The 22391-nt window shown below is 38.4% G+C and overlaps 2 protein-coding genes across 2 annotated transcripts; one reads left to right on the forward strand and one right to left on the reverse strand.

Moving 5' to 3' along the window:
• Positions 1-389: 389 nt before the first annotated feature.
• zgc:158482 (uncharacterized protein LOC100009650 homolog) lies at positions 390-12326 on the reverse strand. Its single transcript, XM_042486742.1, has 10 exons — positions 11795-12326; positions 10804-11013; positions 10536-10694; positions 7884-8008; positions 3819-4013; positions 2983-3073; positions 2646-2844; positions 1541-1638; positions 1263-1393; positions 390-1109 (listed from the first exon to the last, which is right to left on the reverse strand). Exons 1-10 carry the CDS (start codon positions 12276-12278, stop codon positions 933-935), a joined length of 1869 nt encoding a protein of 622 aa, XP_042342676.1. The 5' UTR covers positions 12279-12326; the 3' UTR covers positions 390-932.
• Positions 12327-15946: 3620 nt separating this feature from the next.
• On the forward strand, positions 15947-20235 carry LOC121944821 (glycine amidinotransferase, mitochondrial-like). The gene is made up of 9 exons (XM_042488738.1): positions 15947-16045; positions 17067-17282; positions 17448-17643; positions 18210-18400; positions 18600-18734; positions 19120-19284; positions 19410-19473; positions 19573-19689; positions 20022-20235. Exons 1-9 carry the CDS (start codon positions 15977-15979, stop codon positions 20132-20134), a joined length of 1266 nt encoding a protein of 421 aa, XP_042344672.1. The 5' UTR covers positions 15947-15976; the 3' UTR covers positions 20135-20235.
• The last annotated feature ends 2156 nt before the right edge of the window (positions 20236-22391 follow it).

Genomic DNA, 22391 nt, shown 5'->3' on the forward strand with positions numbered 1-22391 from the left:
GTTTTGTTTGTTTTTTAGATTTTTCTGCATAGGGTACTTTTACCAATACTTTCAGTACATTTTCCTGGTTATACTTAAGTACCATTTCCAATGCAGGACATTTACTTGTAATAGGGTATTTTCACAGGGTGATATAACTACTTTTACTTTAAAGGATTCGAATACTTCTTCCACCACTGCTGAGGACAGAGACTTTGGTTACATGTGCATTTGTCTCCACCTTGCGGTTTTTCTGTCACATCTGAAATTTGTCTTTGTGTTGGTATGATTAAAATCAGAAAAGACCTACAGTACATGAAAACAAATCCTGATTTTAATGCTAGAATTACTTTAATTTTCAGAAAATTTAGGTAATTCATATTTACAGATAATGGCACATAAATCTAAAATCTAAAAATCACATTGGGGTCTGTCCTATATTTTTGTAAGCTATTACATGCTGTTCATGTCTTTTCTTATAAACAAAGTATTCTGTTAGGTACATCACAAACTACCTGTGAGAGGGTCGCCGATAGCCTCTATCTTAAAGTTTGTTCTTTATAAAAACCATCAGAAGCATCTCAGTAAACTACACTTTAAGTTTATAAAGACACATAGCAACGCTTCTCAGCACCATTATTAGCCTGAATAAAGTAAAAGCAGCAGTCCTTATACTGGAAAGCAGTCATCATGCTTGTAAATATACTATTTATATTATCACATGCCAGTAAAATATATTATATATAATATCAAACTCCCTCCCCTCTGCAGGCTGACCGACATGAACCCTACACTTTCGATTTTCCATCTGCTGGTTTTAAGAAAGTTGTGTATGCTTCCATGTCGTTTTGCAACACACAAATAAATCAGTAAAAATATTTGTTCAGTCACTGAGCTGAAAGTTGACTATTAAAATGTAGGCAGACTGAAAGTCCTGCAGAGTTAGAGCCTCCTCATAGTTTGATGTTTCCTGAAATGATGGAGCTGTAGACCTGAGCTGTTAGCGGTACGTAACTTTTCTCTCTGTCATCGAGGATGTAAAGAGGGTCCTGGATACGTCCTGGATCGAAACTCTGCTCCACTAACTTCACCTTCATCTGCTTGAAAGTCCCCGTCACCTCCACGGCGTTCTGAGCGGCACAAAATACTCAAAGTCAAAACAGCATCAAAATATCATCTGCTTTTGATTACATGGCTGCCTTAACTTTATTGTACCTGATGTTTCTTTCAAAAATGAAATGCAGTGTGAGTGTGTTTGTGTGTGTGTCTGTGAGGTAACATACCTGTATTCTGATAAAGCGAGGTCGAGCATATGAAGGCAGGTAGCTGACCACATGGTTATATACTCGACTTCCTTCAAACTGGGCACCCTCCTTCACAGTGACCGCTGCCATCCCTATACGTCCCTCATGCCCTGCATTGCCAACCAAAATTAAAAAAGACAAAGCAATTATTTACCAATCCAAGTCAATGTCTCTTATCAGTGTTTTGCTAAGTGGAAATCAGGACATTCTTATAAAACATGCCGTCAGGTAAAATGTACTTTGGAAATGACCGTCACCTGGCACTTGGACTCCATAAACATTGGCTTCTTTGAGAGAATCACCGATTGTCAGGATGTCCGACACCTCGTTTGTGGCTACATTTTCACCTTTCCACCTGTGAGCTCAAACAATTTGCAACTTCACATACAATGTAGATTTTATTTCTTTTAAAAACTTACAATTTAAATTTACAATTTAGTCTACAGGTGCATGTGAGGAAACAAAGACCTAACTGTTACTCATGTTAGATACACAACTACAAGTTTGCACAGCTTTGTTTTATATGTATATAATATTCTTAACTATGTTTTATTACCTTATACTCACCCAAAAGTAAGATGTTCAGCTACATACAGTACTTAGCACATGGGGGAAGTTTCAGTTCTGCAATCTTACCTCTAGATGCCACTGAATCCTACACACTGGAGCAGCGTTTCCCAAATCTCTCCTTGAGTACCACTTGTCCTGCACATTTTAGATCTCTCTCTGCAGCAATACAGCTGATTCGAATGATCAACTTGTTATGAATTTCTGAAGCTGCTTAATGACTGATCATTTAATTGAGCTGTGTTGCAGCAGGGAGATACCTAAAACATGCAGGACAAGTAGAAATCAAAGGAGAGGTTTGGGAAGCTGCGCTAAACCATTGAGGGAGCCTGGGGCATAACATACAAGACTGAACAATCAAGGCATAGTTTTAAATTATTCCTCCCACTTACTGAAAAGCTAGCATGACATGGTTGGTACCACACTGCTCAGGTTTTCTACTTGCACATACCAGTAGGCCTATCATCGCTCTCATTTCAAAACCCAGCACTGTACAGCCTCTGAAAGATGGGAAAGTTGTCCGGCAATTATTGCAAACGTATTATTAGGAGAAATAAACATATCATCCTTGTGTTTAATTTATTCACAATAAAAAACTTTTTCTTCTTTCTAAATATACTAAAAGAGGCAGAATCTTTCTTAAACCTGTTTCAGGCCAGTTATGAAAGAGCTTAACAACAGAAACTAAAACATTATTGATATGTAATACATTCTTTAACTGACTTTTACCTTGTGATGTTTGGTCAGTGATTCTGAATATAAGCTCAAAAATCAAATCAGGGCACGTCTCTGTACCTGAATGTGTCTCCTACACGATCCACAAAGTAAATGAAGTTGTCTTTGTCGATCCTCATCAGGTCTCCGCTGTTGAAGTAAAGATCTCCTTTCTTGAGAACATTGCGAAGTCTCTTCTTCTCCGTTTGTTCTTCGTTCTGAGCATACCCAACAAAAGGGGCGATGTCTGTGATCTTTGACACCAGCAGTCCCGTCTCACCTTAAAGAACAAGCCGAGAAACATGTCTTTTACTGCCATCGTCTATCAATGGACTACCTACCTCATCACCTGCATTCTGATTTGGTTGATAAAAACTTCTTCCTGCAAGATCCAGAGTTTAGACAGGAGTTTGTTCACCTTTGGGCGCCTTCACACAGAGACCATCAGCATCCCGAATCGGTTCATCCCGCTCAGTGTCATACTTTATCAGAGCGAAGGGAAACAGCCTCTGCAGGAGGAAGTACAGACATCAGTAATTCATTATGAGCCCAATACATTATTCACCAGCATCAAAATTAAACATATTATTGCCCATTATTTCCACATTATTTATTGACACACAATACAATACAACTTTATATCTAATTGTTAAATTTACTCAAAGCTCATTTACTTAACTGTGTGAAGTACTTACAACCTAAAAATGACAAGTGAAATTACCTTGTTCTTTCCGAGTGTCTTCAGTAAACCAAGTTAGTCTGACTTAGCTTGATCAATACAAAGAGGATTTTGCCAGCAAAGAAGTTTGGAGATCTGCTAGTTCTGTTTTGTTAACAAGTTTAAGAAAATACAAATATGATTGACTAGTTTGCAACCAGCAGAATACAGATATATAGTACAGTTTATTGGAAGTCACTAAAACTTAAAAAGATTGATTTGGTTAAACTAATCATTTTTAAGTTGCAACAGTTTCACAAAATCAATTAAATATAACAAAATTTTAAGTAAACTCAATTATTAGATATAAAGTTCCAATAAATTAGGACTAATGGTTACATTTATTTACATTTTTCAAGGCTATCAGTTGCCTTCTTTTTTTCAGTGAGATCAGATTTTACAGTGAATATTTGTGTGTGATTCCAACAAATGTATATATACTGACTTTTCCATACACACTCATTTGGCTGCAAACAATGGCAGGAACGATATTAGTAGACTTAGAGTATATAGGTCTGTTTTAAATTCATTCTCACCTTATGAAAAAAGTTAACTCGTCCAATTGCTCCGATTTTCCCTGTGTAGTTGACAAATCCCACGTTTCCCTCAGTGGAGGCGTAAAACTCTCGGATTTGAATGTTTCCAAAGCGACTGAGAAATTCTCTCCAAACCTCTGCTCTGACTCCGTTGCCAATGGCCAGTCTTACTTTATGGTCCTTGTCATTTTCTCTCTGAATTGTCAAATAAAAATAAAATAAATAAAAGATTAAACATTTTGTAAGTACTAAAGAAATATTTTGTCATTCTTCTTGTCATTCAAGTGGTCTAAGAGAACACTGGACTTCTACTCCTCTTGGCTCTGTTTTCAGGCTTTACAAATGCAGATGTGTGCACGTCTCTTTGGTGAAAGAATGATTCAATGACAGAGAATCCTGCAGAGAAAGTTGCTATTCCAGCTTTGGCAACAGCAGGCTCACGGCTGAATCTTAAGTTCACATTCATGTAGCTAACCTTTATCAGTGCTTTGAATCACAGTGTGTCCTTCACCGCAGTCCCTGTCGCTAAAGACCACTTTGCTGTGCCGTGCACTTTGCATGTAGCAGCTCCAGTCACCCACTCAGCAACCCAAATCCCGCAAGTGCAAACCGCAGCTAGGACCAGACAGCATCGATTCACCACTGGATCAGCAAACTTTCTGTTACTGCCTTTACACAGACAAGACCCAGCAGACAGCAGGCGCTGGGGGGTTTGCGTTGGCTTAATTCAAACTGTTACTGCTGTCAGCCAGAGGTCCGTCTCCCACGCTGCTGCCAGCTTCTGAATGAGCTGAATGCAACTCCGCAATGAAATAAGATCAGATAAATCAGTGTATGGAAAACACTCTGTAACTGTATGAAGCACGTGCATGTCCCTGATGGCTGTTTATGAAAGGGACTTAGGACAGAGATGGGGGAGCTGCAGAGGGAGGGTGTTTTTTCAAATTCTACCTTTTTTTCTTTTTTTAACTTCTAAATCCAGATTTCTGCATTCCCACCTTCAATTAAACTGTAAAACCTGGCCAGACAAAGAGGAAATAGTGGGTATGCTACCAAAAACCACCTGTCAGCATTTTTAAAAACAGTGTGAGACTGAACTGCCGTTAAACACACGCATTTGTAAGTCATGTGCTTTGTAATGAATTGACATTATCATTCAATGGAGCCATTAATTAAGATCCTCTGTAATCAAGTAATGCCTATATGTACAAATTTGACATGAGACACCAGTTCACACGCAAACATACAATATGTGAATATTTGTCTCTTTAAAAACAAAACAAATACTGTGTAAGAAATACAATTCACTGTAGTAAATGTCACCCACACTAGTACAGGGTAATTTGTATGCCAAGTTACTTGATATGGTCTTCCTAAGTTAAGGCCAGCATCTATTCCTAGTGGTGACCAGATACAGACAGACTGGAAGAGGGTCATGGAGTAAATTGAGACTGCACTTCATGTGATGCAATTAGATACTCTGAATGGCCATACATGTCTGCAGAGTGTTTACAGTACTCCTAAATACAGCAGACTCATCTTTAAAGGATCGGAAAGGTGTGCAATGCTACTTTACAAACGTCTCTTTATAATATCTGCAGCCTAAAGATTCACATGTATCCATAATGTTGCATGCTGTTCAGACCTCAATAGATACTGACGCAGAGAGCTGGAACCCGATAGTTGAGATTTAACGATTTCTATTTTGGTAAGCCAGCTGTGCTGTGGTGGGGGAATGTACAGATTTGGAAAGTTATCTCTGACTAGCCTGCTGCAGCCGGTTCACAGTGCTCTGTCTCAGCAGCTGTCTCAATTAAAAGAGCATGACACTGACTACGATGGTAGCAAGAAGGCGTGGTTCACAAAGATCCAGTGTGAGCTTGTTTGAGTTGCAATTGCTCTAAAAATTGGCATGCTTAATATGGAAAAAATCACAGCGAGGTAACAGTTGAAAATGGAAAGGTAAAATGATCTCCTTTAATATAGGCAATGCCTATTTTGTTCTTGTGTTTTTTCTTGGTTTTTGCTTTGCTTTTTGTTTATCCTTTTTCTTTTTTTAAAATTTAGTTTCTATTTTATCATTATTATTAGTACTGTTTTTTCATACATATTTCTATACATTTGCATGTGTTGTTTTCTTCATTTGACTTTAAACGTTAAAGTTTGGTTCATTTTGGGATGGAATATCACCATTAAATATGTACTTTGTAAGGTTGAATATAGACATGAAAAGACCAATAGTATCATAAGTATGTGAGCTTTATTGTAAATATCTTCTCTGTGTTGTGTGTTCTATGTATTGTCTTTGTGTTAAATGAATAAAAAAGTTTTTAAAAATGGCTTTTAATAAATAAATAAAGGTTACTGGATAGGGCTGCAGCAGCATGTCAATCAGTTCGCATATTGGAGGGATATTTTTAAATATGTGGCATCAAGTGTGGCGGTTTATTTATGACAGCTCCTTCATAAACTCAGATGACAGATGACAATTATATACATTGAAGTTGCCCCTTAAGGCACAATATGCAGGATTTTCCTTTTAATTTAAACTTTAAGATTTCTTTCTCAAGAGTGTCCTTGCCAAGACAAGCAGCAGCACAAGTTACAGACAGACAACAAAGAACAAAAAATCAAAAATCAAAATATGCAACTCCAAAACAAGCAATATAAAACACAACAATAGCACAAAAAAGAGTTACAAAATGAAAGGAATAAGAGTATGCTAAGATATGCTACAAGGAAACTATAAATACTGTAAAAAAAATTAAGACCAGCTAAGATACACCCAGATTGTTTGTAAACAACGAAAGTGAAAGTAAAAGCCAACCACTGCGCCTTGCTGTATTTACGTTTTTTTCAGTGCTGTGCCTCTTGGATGCTTTCTGCTGACCGTTTAGCACCCAGTTGCTACCTTTTTTTAAAGCCCCAACCTCACCTGAGCGCTGTACCATTACATGTCCATAACATCCCAAACACAGAAAATAAGAAGAAAAAAAGAAAAGAAAGGCAGAGGGCAGAGTCTCTGCAGAAGAAAACACCACCACAATCTTCTCATGGGTCATAAATGATGATAAAGAGGGATCATTTCTATATGAGTTTATACCCTGTTTTTTGTTTTTTTTGGGGTTTTTTGGAAAATCCTGCATAGTACATCTTTAACAACTTTCCAAAAGAAATCTTGATATAAAGGTATTATCTAGTCAAATGTTCCTCATATGTCCTCTGATTGAGAGGGGGTGTGACCTTTACCTCCTGCCAACCCTAAGGAAATGTCACTGGTTTGTGTTTCAGTTTCAGCTGTCACATGATCAAGACACTGCAGCTGCAGAGACTTTTTAACACTACAAAGACTAAAAAGTGAGGTAAATGTGGAATAAGTGGGATAAAAACAATTTAGTAAATTAAAGGACAGAGTCGGCAACTTAAAGGTCCAGTGTATAGGATACAGGGGAACATATCAAATATATTAAGTAAGTTTTCTTAAGTATTTAGTCACTTGAAAATAAGAAACGTGTTTTGTTTTTTTTTAACCTTAGGGTGAGCTGGTTATATCTACACAGGGAGCGCATCCTCGTCCATGGAGTATGCCATGTAGTATTGGCATGTTTGTACAGTTGCCCAGAAAGGCCGAACTAAACACTGGCTCTAGATAGGGCCACTGTAGTAAGCTTCCCTCTGTGATGAGACTGACAGTGTTGGAAAGTCACTGTTTTTTAAAGTGAAACTGTTTTATTCAGTGTTTTACCAGTTTAAATCATCAGGTCCATATGTTTTGTAGAGAAAGAACATCTGTTGATTAACATCTTAATTTCAAGTTATCAGAGAATAAAGGTGTGCACACATTAGCAGGTGCTGAGCTAGAGGCCAGTCTGCCACAAGCCAAACAGCATCGGAGAAATATTGATTTGTAACAACACCTCTGGGGATAATTCGTCTCATGGTAAAAACCTCCTGAACGATGATCACTACAATGAACATGAACACTGAAATACTGCTCAGTTTTACAGCACTGCATGGCTGCAACACCACTGTGTGAAAAGATAAGAACAGTGAAAATCATTTTACCTTTGATGTGCTACAGAGGTAACGCATCACCTCTCCAATGTACTGCACAACAGTCACACTGTGTTTCCTGCAGTCGTCCCAAAACTGAGAGGCCGAGAACTTCCTCTTCAGAATGATAGTTGAACCTTCAAAATAAGAGCAAAAAAGAGAAATTGATAAATTAAATTTTGATAACACATTCATTTTTATGGCTTTCAATTCAGTGAGTTCTGCTGTTCAAAGTTTTAACTTAGGGGGGGTTAAAAGCTATGGAAAACAATATTTATAATTAGCATAATCAAATATTTAAAATTATGTTACAGAATTAGTATTATTTTTAAGCATGACATTTTTGTTATGTTGATTGGTTTTTTGTAAACCTTCTCTCTGCTTCTTTTTTGTTGTTGTTTTTTACTAATTTTCATGTAGCTTCTTTCATTGCTCATTGCCTTTATGTTTTTGAAAGAAATCAAGCCAATTGGCTCATGTTTCAAAGGGTTAAGCATAGGCATAATGATTATTTTGGGATGTTTATCCACATTTTTAAAATGACTGACCATTAAGGTTGAGGTATAATAATTCTGCAAATAGCATGATTATAACAGTAATATCCCTGGTTATTTCCACTTTGAATTGAAGTAAAGATGAATTATTTCACTTTATGTAAGACTTGAATATTCCAGAAACACTGTTGCCAACAATATTAAACTGTATTCCATCTAACTGCATGTAGTGCGCAACAGGACGGCGATTGTTCTGTGTTGGATATCTCCTGATGTGTGTAACTCAGGCTGCTTACTCAGACATATAATAGCTGTGTGAACTTTAGCCTATTTAGAAAAACGCGGTTATAAAGTAGAGGTAATCTGGTCTTGGTTGACACGGCTCTGTTCAGATTACTGGTTCACAGGCACAAAAGAGTCTTTCATTTAGTCTCCCACAGGGTCAAGAAAACCAGAGAGAGAAGGAGGCGCAAGGAGGCCGAGTTCAATTCGGTTTACAAGTTTTTTAGTGCCATAACCTTATAATTAGGTATTTATCTGAGAAACTTATGAAGGTGCCACTGTCATGAATCTGCATAATATTATTACTTTCTTTCAAATGCAGGGATCTGAGGTTCAAATAATACCTACATACTTTGTCAGTGCTTGCAGGTGGGAAGCCAGTGAAGGATCGCAGCCTTTACTGGATGATGAAAGATCAATAATTTTCAAACAACTAAATATATGAGAATTTAGACATGGCATTTAGACATTCTGTTATCTTTATAGTACAGAAGTAAAATGACTACTCATTGTATGTTAACTATTATTGTTGTCCAGTGGAAACCAGGTATCTCCGATGGCTGACTCTTATCAGCTTCAGACTTTCTATGTTAAACGTAAAACAGCTCTAAGTCTGTCAGTACACACCTGCAATTAGAATCAATGTTCATATTATTCATATTCATTAACAAAAACTATGACGAAAAATGTTCATCAACAGCCTTTTTTCCACAACAAAGAGAAGAAGTTGATTACCTCAAAATAGATTTTTGATAATACAAACGCTTAAAAAAATGTATGTTTTGACGATACTGAAGTCTTTTGTAAAATGTGTTGAGCCTGGGAACGACTTGCAATTATTTCACACACATCACACCAGAGCAACAGCAGCCGAGTCGTGATCTGTAATTCAGTGAATTCAATGAATAAGCGAGCGTGTATGTCTTACTGTGGAAGGTGGAGCTCTTGAATGGATTTGCGGAGTTTGTTAATTGTAGCGGTGGCTGAAGGCCAAGCTCCGTTGGTTAGCTGCTGAACCTCTGCAGAGCGAGCAGCCACCAGCTGCCCAAATTCACATCTGTTGATCCCTACAGGACTCAACTCAGATCTGGACTTAGAGAAGGTTTATGGGTTGTTTGACAGGCAGGTAGGAGGCTCAGTTATCTGTGAGTGTAGCTGTGCTGTATGTAAACAATGTGACCTCAAGTTTTCTCTGACAGCTGAAAGTGCTTTTACAATCACAGACTCTGAGACTTAAAACCAACACACTAACTGTGTTCAGTTATTTTTCTACTTCTTCACAATGAGACAGATAAGTCAAAGTTTACAGAAAACCTGGAGACAAATCCTAAATGTCTCAAATTAGTTATTTGTGGTCCCAACATTTTTTAGACCCCAAATAACCCATTTACCAGGCGTAAACAGGGCCTATGTTAAATTACACACAGGCCAACATCTCACAAGGTCACCTTCCTTCCAGTCACAACAAAGGTTTTCCCACCTGGCTATTGTTAAACAAACCTTTACTGCTCACGCACTTTCCAAGGACCCCCAATGTTAATTTACAAGACCCTTAATCCATCAGGCTCACGTGGATATAGGGTTCATTCATTCATTACCTGTAACCTGAACAGATCAGAACTGCTGACCACAGAGATGACTGATAAAGACAGACAACAATTCATGCTCACATTCCCACCAGTTTAAAGTCACAAATGAAGTAATCTCCCACAGTCAAATGAGGTTTGACTGTGGGAGGAAGCCCACAGAGACCCCCCCGAGAGTCAATTATCAAACATGTAAAACAACCTGAAATTTGGGAGCTCAGTGATGTAAGCATTCATCTGTCTGCAAGGAATCTTACACATCTTTTATTTTACACTCTGCTCTTACATCTCAGTGGTCTCACCTGTCTCAATGGAGCCAATAAAGCCTATGATGAATCCAGCTGTGTGGTACAGAGGCAGGTTGAGGTAGATGACATCACTTGACGTTACACCATTTGAAGATAAAACAACCAGTGCCGTTAAGAGGCGGTTCTGATTGACCATGGCTGCTTTAGGGAGACCTGACATACAGCAAGACACAAACAACACTGACCTTGAAAACTGTCTGTGGTAAACTGTTGTGAGATCAGATTATCACATGAACCTAAAATATCAGCGACTACCACATACCTGTAGTCCCAGAGGTGTAAATATAAACTGCAGGACTTTTGAATGTGATGTGTGATCTGAGGGACCGAGGGAGCGGGGTGTCTGGTGCCTTGTCCACTTTATCAGAGAAGCTCTCAATCCCAGGGGTGTTGCAGTTTTTGGTCATCAGGAGGACGGTGACACCCTGCTCCATCAGTGAGGGCAGCACATCCTCCACTGCTTCCTTTAGCTCTGGAAACGGACGCAGTACAATCATAACCACTACATACTCATTTCAGACTATTAAAGAGACATTAGCAGCTTTACAGAAAATGCAAAAGTCAACTAAAACCTTGCAACTTTTACTTTAATTTATAAGTACTACGTTAGTGAGAAGCTGGAAGACAGTCATTGAAATTCGGGATTTAGATCGGGAGATGATGACTATGTGCACTGAAGTGTTTTGACAACGAAAACACTTCAGTGCACATTGCATCCCTGACTCTGTTAAAAGCTGGGATGACAGGGAGAGGATATCTGGATTTTGATCTTTAAATCCTTCAAGTTGTAAACAAAAAAAACAAACAAACAAAAACAGACCTTGTTTTTCTTCAAGTGTATTATAGGCTCCATTTTTAAGGTGGTGTATGTTTCAAAGAAGAAATTCATAATCCTCTGAATTCTGACTGATTTCTATTAACAGCATTTACTTCTACTTTTACTATCAATACTTAAGTACAGTAAATATCAGATACAATACTCTTCCTCAAGCACTGTTTTGATAGGTGTCTTAAACTTCTGCCAAAGTGTTTTTTGTAAGAAATCTGTACTTTTACTCAAGTAGGGCCTATGGGTCCATCCAGCACTGACAGCCTTTAACTTGCTCTAAAACAGCTTCAACCTTTGGACATAACAAAACTGGCATCTAATCTGAATGCCTTGTTTCAGCCAGCAGCACCTTTAAAAAGCAGGCCTATCTTCCTTAAATATAACTTTTGCTCATGAACACACATGTTTGCACACAGATACACACCCGAGGCTGCTATCAAGACTTTGGCCTTGCAGCAGTTAAAGCAGTGCAACAGAGACTTGGTGCGGATGTTGTGATTGAGAAGAGCCACAGGAGAGCCTAATTTGGCCAAAGCCAGCCAGGTAAACATGAAGGCGGGCTCATTCCCCATGAAGAGCGCGACGGTGTCCCCAGCTTTATATCCGGGGTGAGCCTGCAGCGCGTTGGCTGTTTGGTTGCTCCTCTTATCTGTGTATGTGTACGAGTAGTTTTCATTTTCAAACACAATGAAGGGCTTGTCTGGATGCGCAGCGGTCTGCTCCATGAAACGGTCCAAAACAAAGAAGAGAGGTCTCTTTCTCCGCCTCGACACGAACCTCAATAAAATCCGCAGCAGATCCCCAAAATACACAAGATCCATCCAAAGATAAGGGGACAAAGTTTTGACTGCGAACGGTATTATGAGGATACTTGCTAAAATTATAGAAATCAAATACATCTCCATCATGTTTTCTCCTTTAAAACAAGTTTCAGAGAGAGAGAAAAAAAGTGCAGCCCCTGCTGCAAAATGGGGAATGCTGCAAATAAGGATTGTGTTCAGTGGGGCGGGGCATTTTCTCAAAAACTGGGTTAAGTTCATGAAAAAGGTCAAATGGTTGAATATTTTGGATTACATATGATTACATTGTTCAGCCTGTCGCTGTTTTTATTTCAAAAACAAGATGAAAAGAAGGAAGTGGTCTTTAAACTTTGGCTGGCAGGACGGATCAAGACTTATCTGGAGGACAACACAAGGTAAAGGGTGTAAAGCAAGCAAAAAAAAAAAAAAGTCAGACACATATCTGTCACGTTTAAGCCAAGTGTCAGGGTCAGGTGAAAAACGCTGTTTAGTAGACAACTCTGCAGCTGGTCCAGGGTCAGTGGATGCAGTGGGCGGAGCCGCAAATGCCACACACTCAAAAATAAACAGTATTTTGGGTTTCAAATAGGACTTTATTACAGATTTAAATACAGTTTGGTAGTTTAGTCCAGGTCTCCAACCTTAAGGGTCAGGCTTCCTTCAAAGGATCACAAGACAAATCTGTGACAAGTTCTTTCACACCAAGTCCATGTATTAGTTTATTGGACTGTTCTCTAATCGTTTCTTTTTTTAAAAGAGATATTGGATAAATTTATCTAATGAGCCTCACACAGATTTGATTTTATTTCACTTTATTATGAGAGATAAGTTTGAAATGTATCTTATCTTGTTTTATGCTTCACATGAATACACATACAAAAAATAAATAAACAAATAAATGTTACCATCAACAAAATAATACAATAAATGCTTCGAATCACCACAGACGTTATGAAAAGTCAATGCAGTATGACATGTGGTGTTCAAGTCAGGTACACTGAGGCAACTTAGAAGCCATTCTCTGATTTAATAGTTATTTAAAGGTCCAGTGTGTAGGATTCAGGACCATGTATTGGCATAAATAGCATCTTTTATTCATAACTGTGGGTTTTTTTAGTGTTTGATCACATAAAATATTTGCTACCTTGGAATGAACTGTTTACACTCAGGAAGCCAGTCATCTTCCAGCAGGCCCCCAGGTAGTGCACTAAGCTTTGAAACCAGTTTTCTTTGTGGCCAAACACTGTAATTACAACTTCCAGGTCTGTCATATGATGCCATTTGGTCCAAAAAGACTTTTTCCCACAGACTTATATTGGCAAAGAGATGTTAGTCAATCACTGCATACCATTTTATTTTATTTTATTTTATTTTATTTATTTTGAGTGTCACAACCACTCAAAATTATTTTCTTCTCGCTCAGGATTTGGTTTAATTTCACTGACTGGTCCAACAAGATTAAAAAAGTCTAGAACTGTGGTTCCCAACTGGTAGGTCGCGGTCCAAAAGTCGGTCACGGGTCCATTCTAAATTTGCCGGCAGTGACTTGTGAAGGTGTCAAGTTTGTAAAAAAACATGATATATTTTTAAGTACAGTGAATTTCCAAAACAGAGCTGTTATATTTAAGTATCATTTCTGTTTATTCTTGCAATATTTTTTTATTGCTTTGCTTTCTAAGCAAACATGTTGTTTACATTTTGTGAAATGAAATTGAATATGTGGTAATTTATAATATATATATTAATTTGTGGACCTTGAACTAATGACTTTGGAGAAATCTGGACACTTTGATTGGACCAGTTGGTAACTGTAACTGTAGGTAAGCCGCTCCACCAGTGGAAGTTGGCCACCAGTTCATGAAAGTCTGTGGTACGCTTGGGCCTAATCATGTGAAAGATCTGGGTAATTTTAGACCCGGGAAGTCTAGTTGTTTTGCACTTCATGCGCTGCTGATGAACTTTCATAGGAATGAGCAGGGCCCTGGCTCCAGTGCTGTATCCAGTTCATGTTGTACACCCATGCCTTCCATGGAGTCCAGTGTATTTCTCTTACACGCTTTGCACACGGGAGAAGACCCAGTTCTGCAACCTTATTGTTAGATACGCCTAATCCTATAAATGAGAGGCGCCTCACACACAGCCTGTTAGTAAAAGGTCACTCACAGGTCAAAACAAAAAACGTAATGTGTTGTATTTACTAAGTTAATCCTGAGAGTTTTATGTCAAATTTATCTGATCAGAAACAGTCAGACAGTGGTTAAATAAAGGTAGTGGAGTTAAAAGTATGTCTTTCTGTGTAGTGGAGCAGAAGTAGCCTAAATACTTGAATAAAGGTATGTACAGTGCTTGAGTAAATGTTCTAAGTTACACTCTGCCACTAATAGCGGGACCACCCTTTTGTTTGGAAAAGTATCTGTCACATGATTGTCCTTTCTTTGTTTAAGTAACATTAGTTGTGCTTTAGGCTTGCAGTGTGCCGTTATTCTTTTATTTTATATGTCATTTTTGTGCTTCACACCATGTAATATGGTCTTGAGCTATAGAAATAAAATGAAAACAAAATGAAATGAATTTGGATCACTGATGGGGAAATTCAGATGTATAACTGCATACAGCCTCAAACACACAAAACAATCATTATTAATTAAAAGGTTTAACTGAGGTGGCTCTGAACCAGTGCTTATTAGAGAGTAAAAACAACAGGTTGCAGTTTTATGGGGAAGTTATGTGTCGAATTATTTCTTACTGTTGCACCGTTACTTCTTGAACTATTGACATCACTGCACTGTGTATATCTGTCCTTTATCATCTTGTTTGGATGTTTTTTCCTCACATTGCCGCTTTAATGATTAAATATTTGTTGATTTCATTTGACTGTTGGACTGGTGAGTAAATGATGCTCGTGGGAGCTGAAGGTATCCTCTGCACATATCCTTTGAACCCTGGGAATCAGCCAGAGATTTTTTTTTAGCAGGCGGGGTAATATCAGCGGTCACCGAGGTCTTCAGGTTGTGAAACACTTGTGAGCGGAGTCCAGAGGGGTGACACAGACTGCACAAGGCTATCTGTTTCTTTGATTGTGTGAACTCCTTTTTCTGCCTTTGCTGTCTTTTTCAGCGTGTGTTTAGTAATATTCCCAAACAAAATGATGACACTATTTTACTGGTTGGTCAAGGCAGTCTAATAAGCAATCATGACTGACTGAGTCATAACTCTCAGATGCACAGTTAAGTTTATTAAAGTTGTTATGTTTTTTTAATGCATTGTATTAGTGGGTTTTTTTTTTTTTTGGTGACAAACAGGATATAAGGGATTGGAAAAGAAATGATTGTTAGACTTTTTAATTTAAATTTTGGATATATATTTTTTTCTAATAAATAAATAAATGTTTTCTGCCTTTTTTTGCAGCAGAAAGGACACATTCTAGTTGTTTGTAGTTTATTTTGAAATAATGTGTCTTTAATCAGTTTGCTGATCTTTAAATTCTAATTTACTTTCTTAAGCAGAAATATGTGAGAAAATATTCTGCTCAGTAAAAAAAAATCATTCTTGATACATTTTCAGATGCATGTCCTTGGAAACCAGCTCCAGTTGATAAGAATTTGCTGGCGTCAGGGATTGTGTTTCAGAAATGCTTTTTCTCAAGTCACGTTGCCTCTCAACATGAAGGCGACCAATAGTCTGAGAGGCACGTAGACCCGCTGCTATAAAGCTGGCCGCGAGCTGAGGCGTCTTCATGCATTAGCAAACGCGGATCCTGCGCTGCCATTTGATTTTCACTGACACGCTCACTATTACGTCGGACAATGCTGCGGGTCAGGTGTCTGAGAGGAGGTAGCAGGGGGGCCGAGGCTGCCCATCTGATCGGAGCCATGGTTGGTATTATGGTGGTTTCATGTGTTCTTATTGTTTTTACAAAAAGAAATTAGAGAAAAGTACATTTTTTTGTTTGTTAAAAGCACAAATCAGTAAACGTGAATAAAGAAATTATGGTCGACATTTAGGCTATACGTCTGAGCTGCTTCTTGAGATCATTGATTTATTAATTTTTTTTGTCTGATTAAGCATTTTAGTTGAAAAATTCAATTTGAAAAAATCACTCATTATGTCAGGGACCTTAGTCCAAGGTTTGATTTGTTTCTAACAACTGAGAGAGCTGTGTCTATGTGTGTGTGTGTGTGTGTGCGTGTGTTTGTGTGTGTGTGTGTGTGTGTGTGTGTGTGTGTGTGTTTGTGTGTGTGTGTGTGTGTGTGTGTGCGTGCGTGCGTGCGTGTGTGCGCGCGCGCGTGTATGCGTGCGTGTGTTTGGTGGCTGAGTGACAACGAACAGCTGTTTGGCGCAGATGCGCTCCCAAACTCAGTGACATGGGAGCCGCTCCTGAGCCAGCTCGCCTATCTGTGGAGATAGCGGTTTCTTAAGAACACGTGTACTTTAACACCAAACAAATTGCTAAACTAATTGCTTTATTGGATCGTTTCTCTGTGATACCACACTGTGTTATCAGCCTACAGTTTAACTGTGTTTGAATTAGCCCTCTTATTCGAGCTGCAGCCAAGTCATTCATTTGATTACATCTAAATCCACTTAATATCGGGCACTAAAATAAAATAATACACAAAACAAAAATATATTTAAAAAAATGTTAATTACGCAGAGCTAGTTTACAATTATTATGGAGAGTGAATTTATATGTGAAAACGTTATTTTTTGTTTTAGATAGGTGCATCTAAAATGGTCTATTAAATGTAAACAACTGGCACATTTTCTCAGTATCTACAATTTCACTGTACTGAAGGCAATTTTTGAGCTGTAGATGTTTTTATTGATTGATTGATTGATTTATTTATCTATTTATATTGAATTTTTAAGTCTTGATCCATTTTCTTCCCTCCTCAGCTCGGCCGGGCAGTGACTGGATGGGTGCAGAGGGCCTTCCAGAGCACTTCCAGTGCAGCAGCTGCACAGCCGCACCTTGCAGCAGCTGAACACGTTACTGAGCCTGCGCTGCAGGAATGTCCTGTCTGCAGCTACAATGAATGGGACCCCCTTGAGGAGGTGATTGTGGGTCGTGCCGAAAACGCCCATGTGCCTCCCTTCACTGTGGAAGTGAAAGTAAGCCATAATGTTAAGACGACCTCTGTGACACACATTACATAATGATGCTGCTGTGTATATTACCTGACAAAAAACAGCATCAAAACTGTAAAATGCTGCCTAAATTCACTTGTGACACTATGAGGTTAACTCCATTTGGTCATGTTGTGCACCTCTCAACAGGCTAACACATATGAGAAGTACTGGCCCTTCTACCAGCAGTATGGGGGCCAGTCTTTTCCTGCGGACCACTTGAAAAAAGCTGTTGCTGAAATTGAGGAAATGTGCAATATTCTGCGTCACGAAGGTGTCACTGTCAGAAGACCAGAGCCCATCGACTGGTCCCTGGAATACAAAACTCCAGACTTCACATCATCAGGTAAAAACAAACAAAAACAAAGATAAATCACTCACTTACATGGCCCTTCATACATACTGTCAGTGCCAATTAATGTCAAAATACTGTTAAAAATACACAACATATATTACAGGTACTGTAGTTAAATTTTGAGGTTTTTAACTTTACTTATCCTTACAAATTTGTCTTTGCATACAAAAAATATACAGTCAGTTTATCAGTTTATTATTTTTATGGATTCAATTACACAAAAGTATATGAAGCTGTTTAAACTAGCTCCCCTTTCACCAGCTGGTGCTGTTTACTTGTTGATGCATCAGTAATAATGCTCCCTTAATAGGACGATACAACACTGGCAAGGCCTTTTCTGCCTAACAAGTCATTTTAATTAAGTTTAAATATGTATGTAAGCCTTTTCTTGTAGTTAGACCTAAGTGTGTCTATGCCATTTCTACTTATATAAATGATCTGATTACTTTCTTCCACCATTGAAATTCATCTGTTTATGATAACAGTGTCAATGCATCACATTGCACTTCACAGAATATTCCAGGTAAGATCGTTTTGTATTGTTGGATCTGTTGTAGGCATGTACGCTGCCATGCCCAGAGACATCCTCATGGTTGTGGGGAATGAGATTATCGAGGCTCCTATGGCCTGGAGAGCTCGCTTCTTTGAGTACCGAGCCTACAGACCTTTGATCAAGGAGTACTTCAGAAACGGTGCTAAATGGACCACTGCTCCCAAACCCACTATGGCTGATGAGCTGTATGATCAGGTGAGGCCTTATCTTGTGAGATTAGAACAGCACAGCAGCAGCACTTTTTAACCTCACCACAAAGTTATCCCTGCATTAAAACGCCTTGTTTAGGTTCTTCTTAATTCACTGAACTCTTTGTCATGCACTGTTTATTGCCCTGTGCATGGCAAGAGATTGCTGATGAACTGTTACATCATTGTTGCATGGTGTCTGTCAGGACTATCCCATCCGCACAGTGGAGGACAGACACAAGCTGGCTGCTGAGGGGAAGTTCGTGACCACAGAGCACGAGCCCTGCTTTGATGCTGCGGACTTCATCCGAGCTGGGAGGGACCTTGTCCAGAGGAGTCAGGTATGACAGCTATTAAATCTGTGAGCGCGTCCACTATCTGATATGGAGGGAGATTTTCCATAAAGCACCCTAGGTGCAAATTCTGAAGTCTACAGTCTGAAGTTAAACGTCCATTGCAACGTGCACAATGAATGATTAGATAAATGTTTGGTACTGCTAAACTATAGATGTCATTCTGCACAAGGGGCCCCTGGGAAAACAAGTTGAGTTTCCCTGACCTACAGGCATCTCTGTGTGTTTGTGAATACAAATTTACTTATTATTTGCTCAAAAACTATACAGGTACATGAAAGTTCAAGCATTTGTATAACTAAACATACAGCATACATAACTCCCTAACACTTTCTTTTTTATTTTTTTTTATTTATTTATATATTTTTTGCAGGTTACAAATTACATGGGTATTGAGTGGATGCGCCGCCATTTGGCTCCGGACTACAAGATCCACATCATTTCATTCAAGGATCCAAACCCCATGCACATTGATGCCACTTTCAACATCATCGGGCCAGGACTGGTGCTGTCAAACCCTGATCGTCCATGTCGCCAGGTACTGCTGGATGCTTTTCATTTCTCACAGTGTCCTGTGCTGTCCTCTTGTGGACTGATACCTTAACTGGACTGACATCATAAAGAGCTCCATGTTCACTTCTTCTCTTTGTCCTTTGACCTCAGATTGAAATGTTCCAGAAGGCCGGCTGGACTATTGTGAAACCTCCGACACCTCTGATTCCTGATGGTGACTGCTTAAACTGGTCTCCTCTTACATAAGCAAAACATTTTTTTTGTTTTTTTTTTACTGAAAACAACCTCAACATTTCTCTCCCTTCCTGTGTAGACCACCCACTGTGGATGTCCTCCAAATGGCTGTCCATGAACGTCCTGATGTTGGGTGAGAAGCGTGTTATGGTTGACGCCAATGAAAGCAGCATTCAGAAAATGTTTGAGAGCCTCGGTAAGTTTGATAATTCAAGTTTTTATTTGTCAGATTTTGATTGTTTAATGGTCCAATGTGTCAGATTTAGGGCGGGGGTTTTTAATATCACACAAATCACAAATCACTGACCCCAGACAGGACATTTGTGTTTTCACATCAGCCACCTTAGTTCCACTCGACTTGCACATGAGAGAAGTTTCAGTTGGCTGCATTCTGCCACCTCACCACTAGATGCTGCTAAGTCTTACACATTGGACATTTAAGATACATTTCAACAGATGTTTTGATCATCCAACTTATCTGTTAGGAGAATACACTGTATTTGATGCATAAATGTGTTTTTGTTGCAGGTATCAAGACCATAAAGGTGAATATTCGCCATGCTAACTCCCTGGGTGGTGGCTTTCACTGCTGGACAACCGATGTCCGCCGCCGCGGTACCCTGCAGTCCTACTTCCACTAGCCTTGCCAGAAACAGGCAGTTTTTATTGAGCTTTAAAGATTAAAGCCTCAGTCCGGAATATTAATTCCACTTTAATTATTGAATCTTTATCGTCAGTCGAGCATGTCTTTTAACACTAATCACAAACAAATCTACAGTTGGCAAATTTTTGAATACACGTTTGAAATTTGTGTGTTTGGGTGTCACCTGCTGCAACTCAAAGCCAAAGCAGTTTATTCTTTAAACCTGGATAAAACAAACTTAATGATCTTGATGAAGACAGGTGGCACCAAAGTCCTTTTCTGGAATGAGTCTTTATGTCTGAAATGAACATATATGAATTGTTTTGATTTGACATCGCTGTGCATAACAGGGCCTTTGCAAACAGCTTTGTTCAGATACAGTATATGTACTACATGTTTATGTATACACTATATATGCTCAATAGCAACAAATGAACATAACTTTACTTCGATCAGTAATCTCAATATTAACTGCATTTCTGGCCTGGCTATTGTGAAGCTGAATTATGGCTCATACATCTAAAAAGTCATAACTTTGAGGACAAGGTACAATTTGGTATGTGAAAGTCACCAAACAAGAAGGAGAGAAGCTACCTCCTCATGGAAACACCATAATTTTTCCAAAGTTTTTTTTTTTTATTATTTTTATTTGAAAGAATGTATTAAAGTTGTGAAGAAGGTCATTAAACAATATTAATTTCGTATCGCTAGTATATTATTTTGTAAAGATTTTAATTGATTCAAAAAGACAAAGTTCTATTTATATTTTTCATACTCTTTATTGGATTTCCCTACAATTAGTGTTTTTATATATTTACTTAAAAAGTATGCGGTCCATATCAGATATTGTGTACCTTTTGCCTTTTCTCCGTTTGCAAATCTGGGCCAGTTATATGCTACTAGTCATTCTTGCTGAACTTATTGGCTGCTTTTGTGTGCAACGCAGAAATGCCTAAGAATGATAGATGTCTTGTTGTGAGGATGTTTTATGATCCTTTGCTGCATCTACAGTTGGATATGAGATGTTTACCTCTTCAAGTCTGCCTTGATATTTAGTTTGCAACAATTAATTCAAGGGAAGTTATGGCTCAACAGAGGAATGCAAGTGATGTTTTGTATCATGCAACATTATTAAATGTAATTATAAAGAGCTGTGTGTTGGTTTCTTCTCATATTATTTGTTATATTCAATATTTTTGTGTTTGTTTATCGACCATTACTGGCATGGATGCAATACTGAAAGGACCCACTGGACCCAGGCCCGGGGGCTCAGGGGGTCCCTAAGCATGAGCTTCTGTGTGAAGTCAAAGGGTTCAATCATTTATTTAAATAACAGAGTCTCATAAGTCCAATAGTAAAGAAAAACTGAAAGAACAGTCCAAAAATTCACTTTAAATATGCCTCAAGAATGATACATTTTTAAAGTATTAACTGCAAACACTTTCATTCATTTAAATAAGTGTCTGTTAAGTCACTATCTGTCCAGATTTTTTTGGCTTTTACTTGAATATATTTCATAGAGAAATGTAGTGGACTAGAAGCCTTAAGTAATTACCGTAGTACAATAAATATACTCACTGGTAATTAAGATAACACCACCACAGGCTTAGTAGAATAGATTAGGCCATGTAGCGTCACACTGATCGAAGAACTTGGTATCTGTTATATCTGTTGACCCGTTTGATAAATGGCACTATGTTTACTATAACACCTTCACATCTGTAAACATTAACTATGCTGATGTGTCAGTGGGAGAAGCATTACATCATATATGACCAGGTGTAATCGATGTCTCAAGATAAATCACAGGCCTTGTTGTGAGTGGTGTGTCCAAGCATTTTTTTACAAGGGGGGCCCAAGTTAGGCTCTGACGTATGCAGGGGTGGCATGAAGTACGAGCACTGCTTCATGCACACGCTTCGACATAGCTTTGATTTACCATTTTTGTCTCCACTAGCCATGCCTATGTTAATTACTAACATTGCAGTGTCTTATATCCCTGTTTATTGTTTAGTTTAAAATATAAATAGACCTACAAGTCATAACACAACAGAGTGACACCGCACACATTTAAAATAAAGTTTCCATACTTTATTAAATAAATTGCTCCCCCAAAAGTAAATAGTATGATCAAAAGTATAAATTGCCAACAGTATTCAAGTACCAAAAAATAAAACTAAATTTAATCCTGTAAGAGCAAACTTTTTAATAGTTGTGTCAGTTTATTTCTTTGTAAAATTAGTCAGGTTAGACAT

The sequence above is a fragment of the Plectropomus leopardus genome, chromosome 1, assembly GCF_008729295.1.
Source record: "Plectropomus leopardus isolate mb chromosome 1, YSFRI_Pleo_2.0, whole genome shotgun sequence".
Classification (NCBI taxonomy): domain Eukaryota; kingdom Metazoa; phylum Chordata; class Actinopteri; order Perciformes; family Serranidae; genus Plectropomus; species Plectropomus leopardus.

Coding starts and splice junctions, on each gene's coding strand:
- zgc:158482 (XM_042486742.1), bottom strand. CDS start 12,278: ATGATGGAGATGTATTTGATTTCTATAATTTTAGCAAGTATCCTCATA. Junction 3,074..3,818: donor GAGTTAACTTTTTTCATAAG/GTGAGAATGAAT, acceptor TTCCTCCTGCAG/AGGCTGTTTCCCTTCGCTCT. Junction 1,639..2,645: donor CGTGTAGGAGACACATTCAG/GTACAGAGACGT, acceptor TTGAGCTCACAG/GTGGAAAGGTGAAAATGTAG.
- LOC121944821 (XM_042488738.1), top strand. CDS start 15,977: ATGCTGCGGGTCAGGTGTCTGAGAGGAGGTAGCAGGGGGGCCGAGGCT. Junction 16,046..17,066: donor CCCATCTGATCGGAGCCATG/GTTGGTATTATG, acceptor TTCCCTCCTCAG/CTCGGCCGGGCAGTGACTGG. Junction 17,644..18,209: donor TCCAGACTTCACATCATCAG/GTAAAAACAAAC, acceptor GATCTGTTGTAG/GCATGTACGCTGCCATGCCC.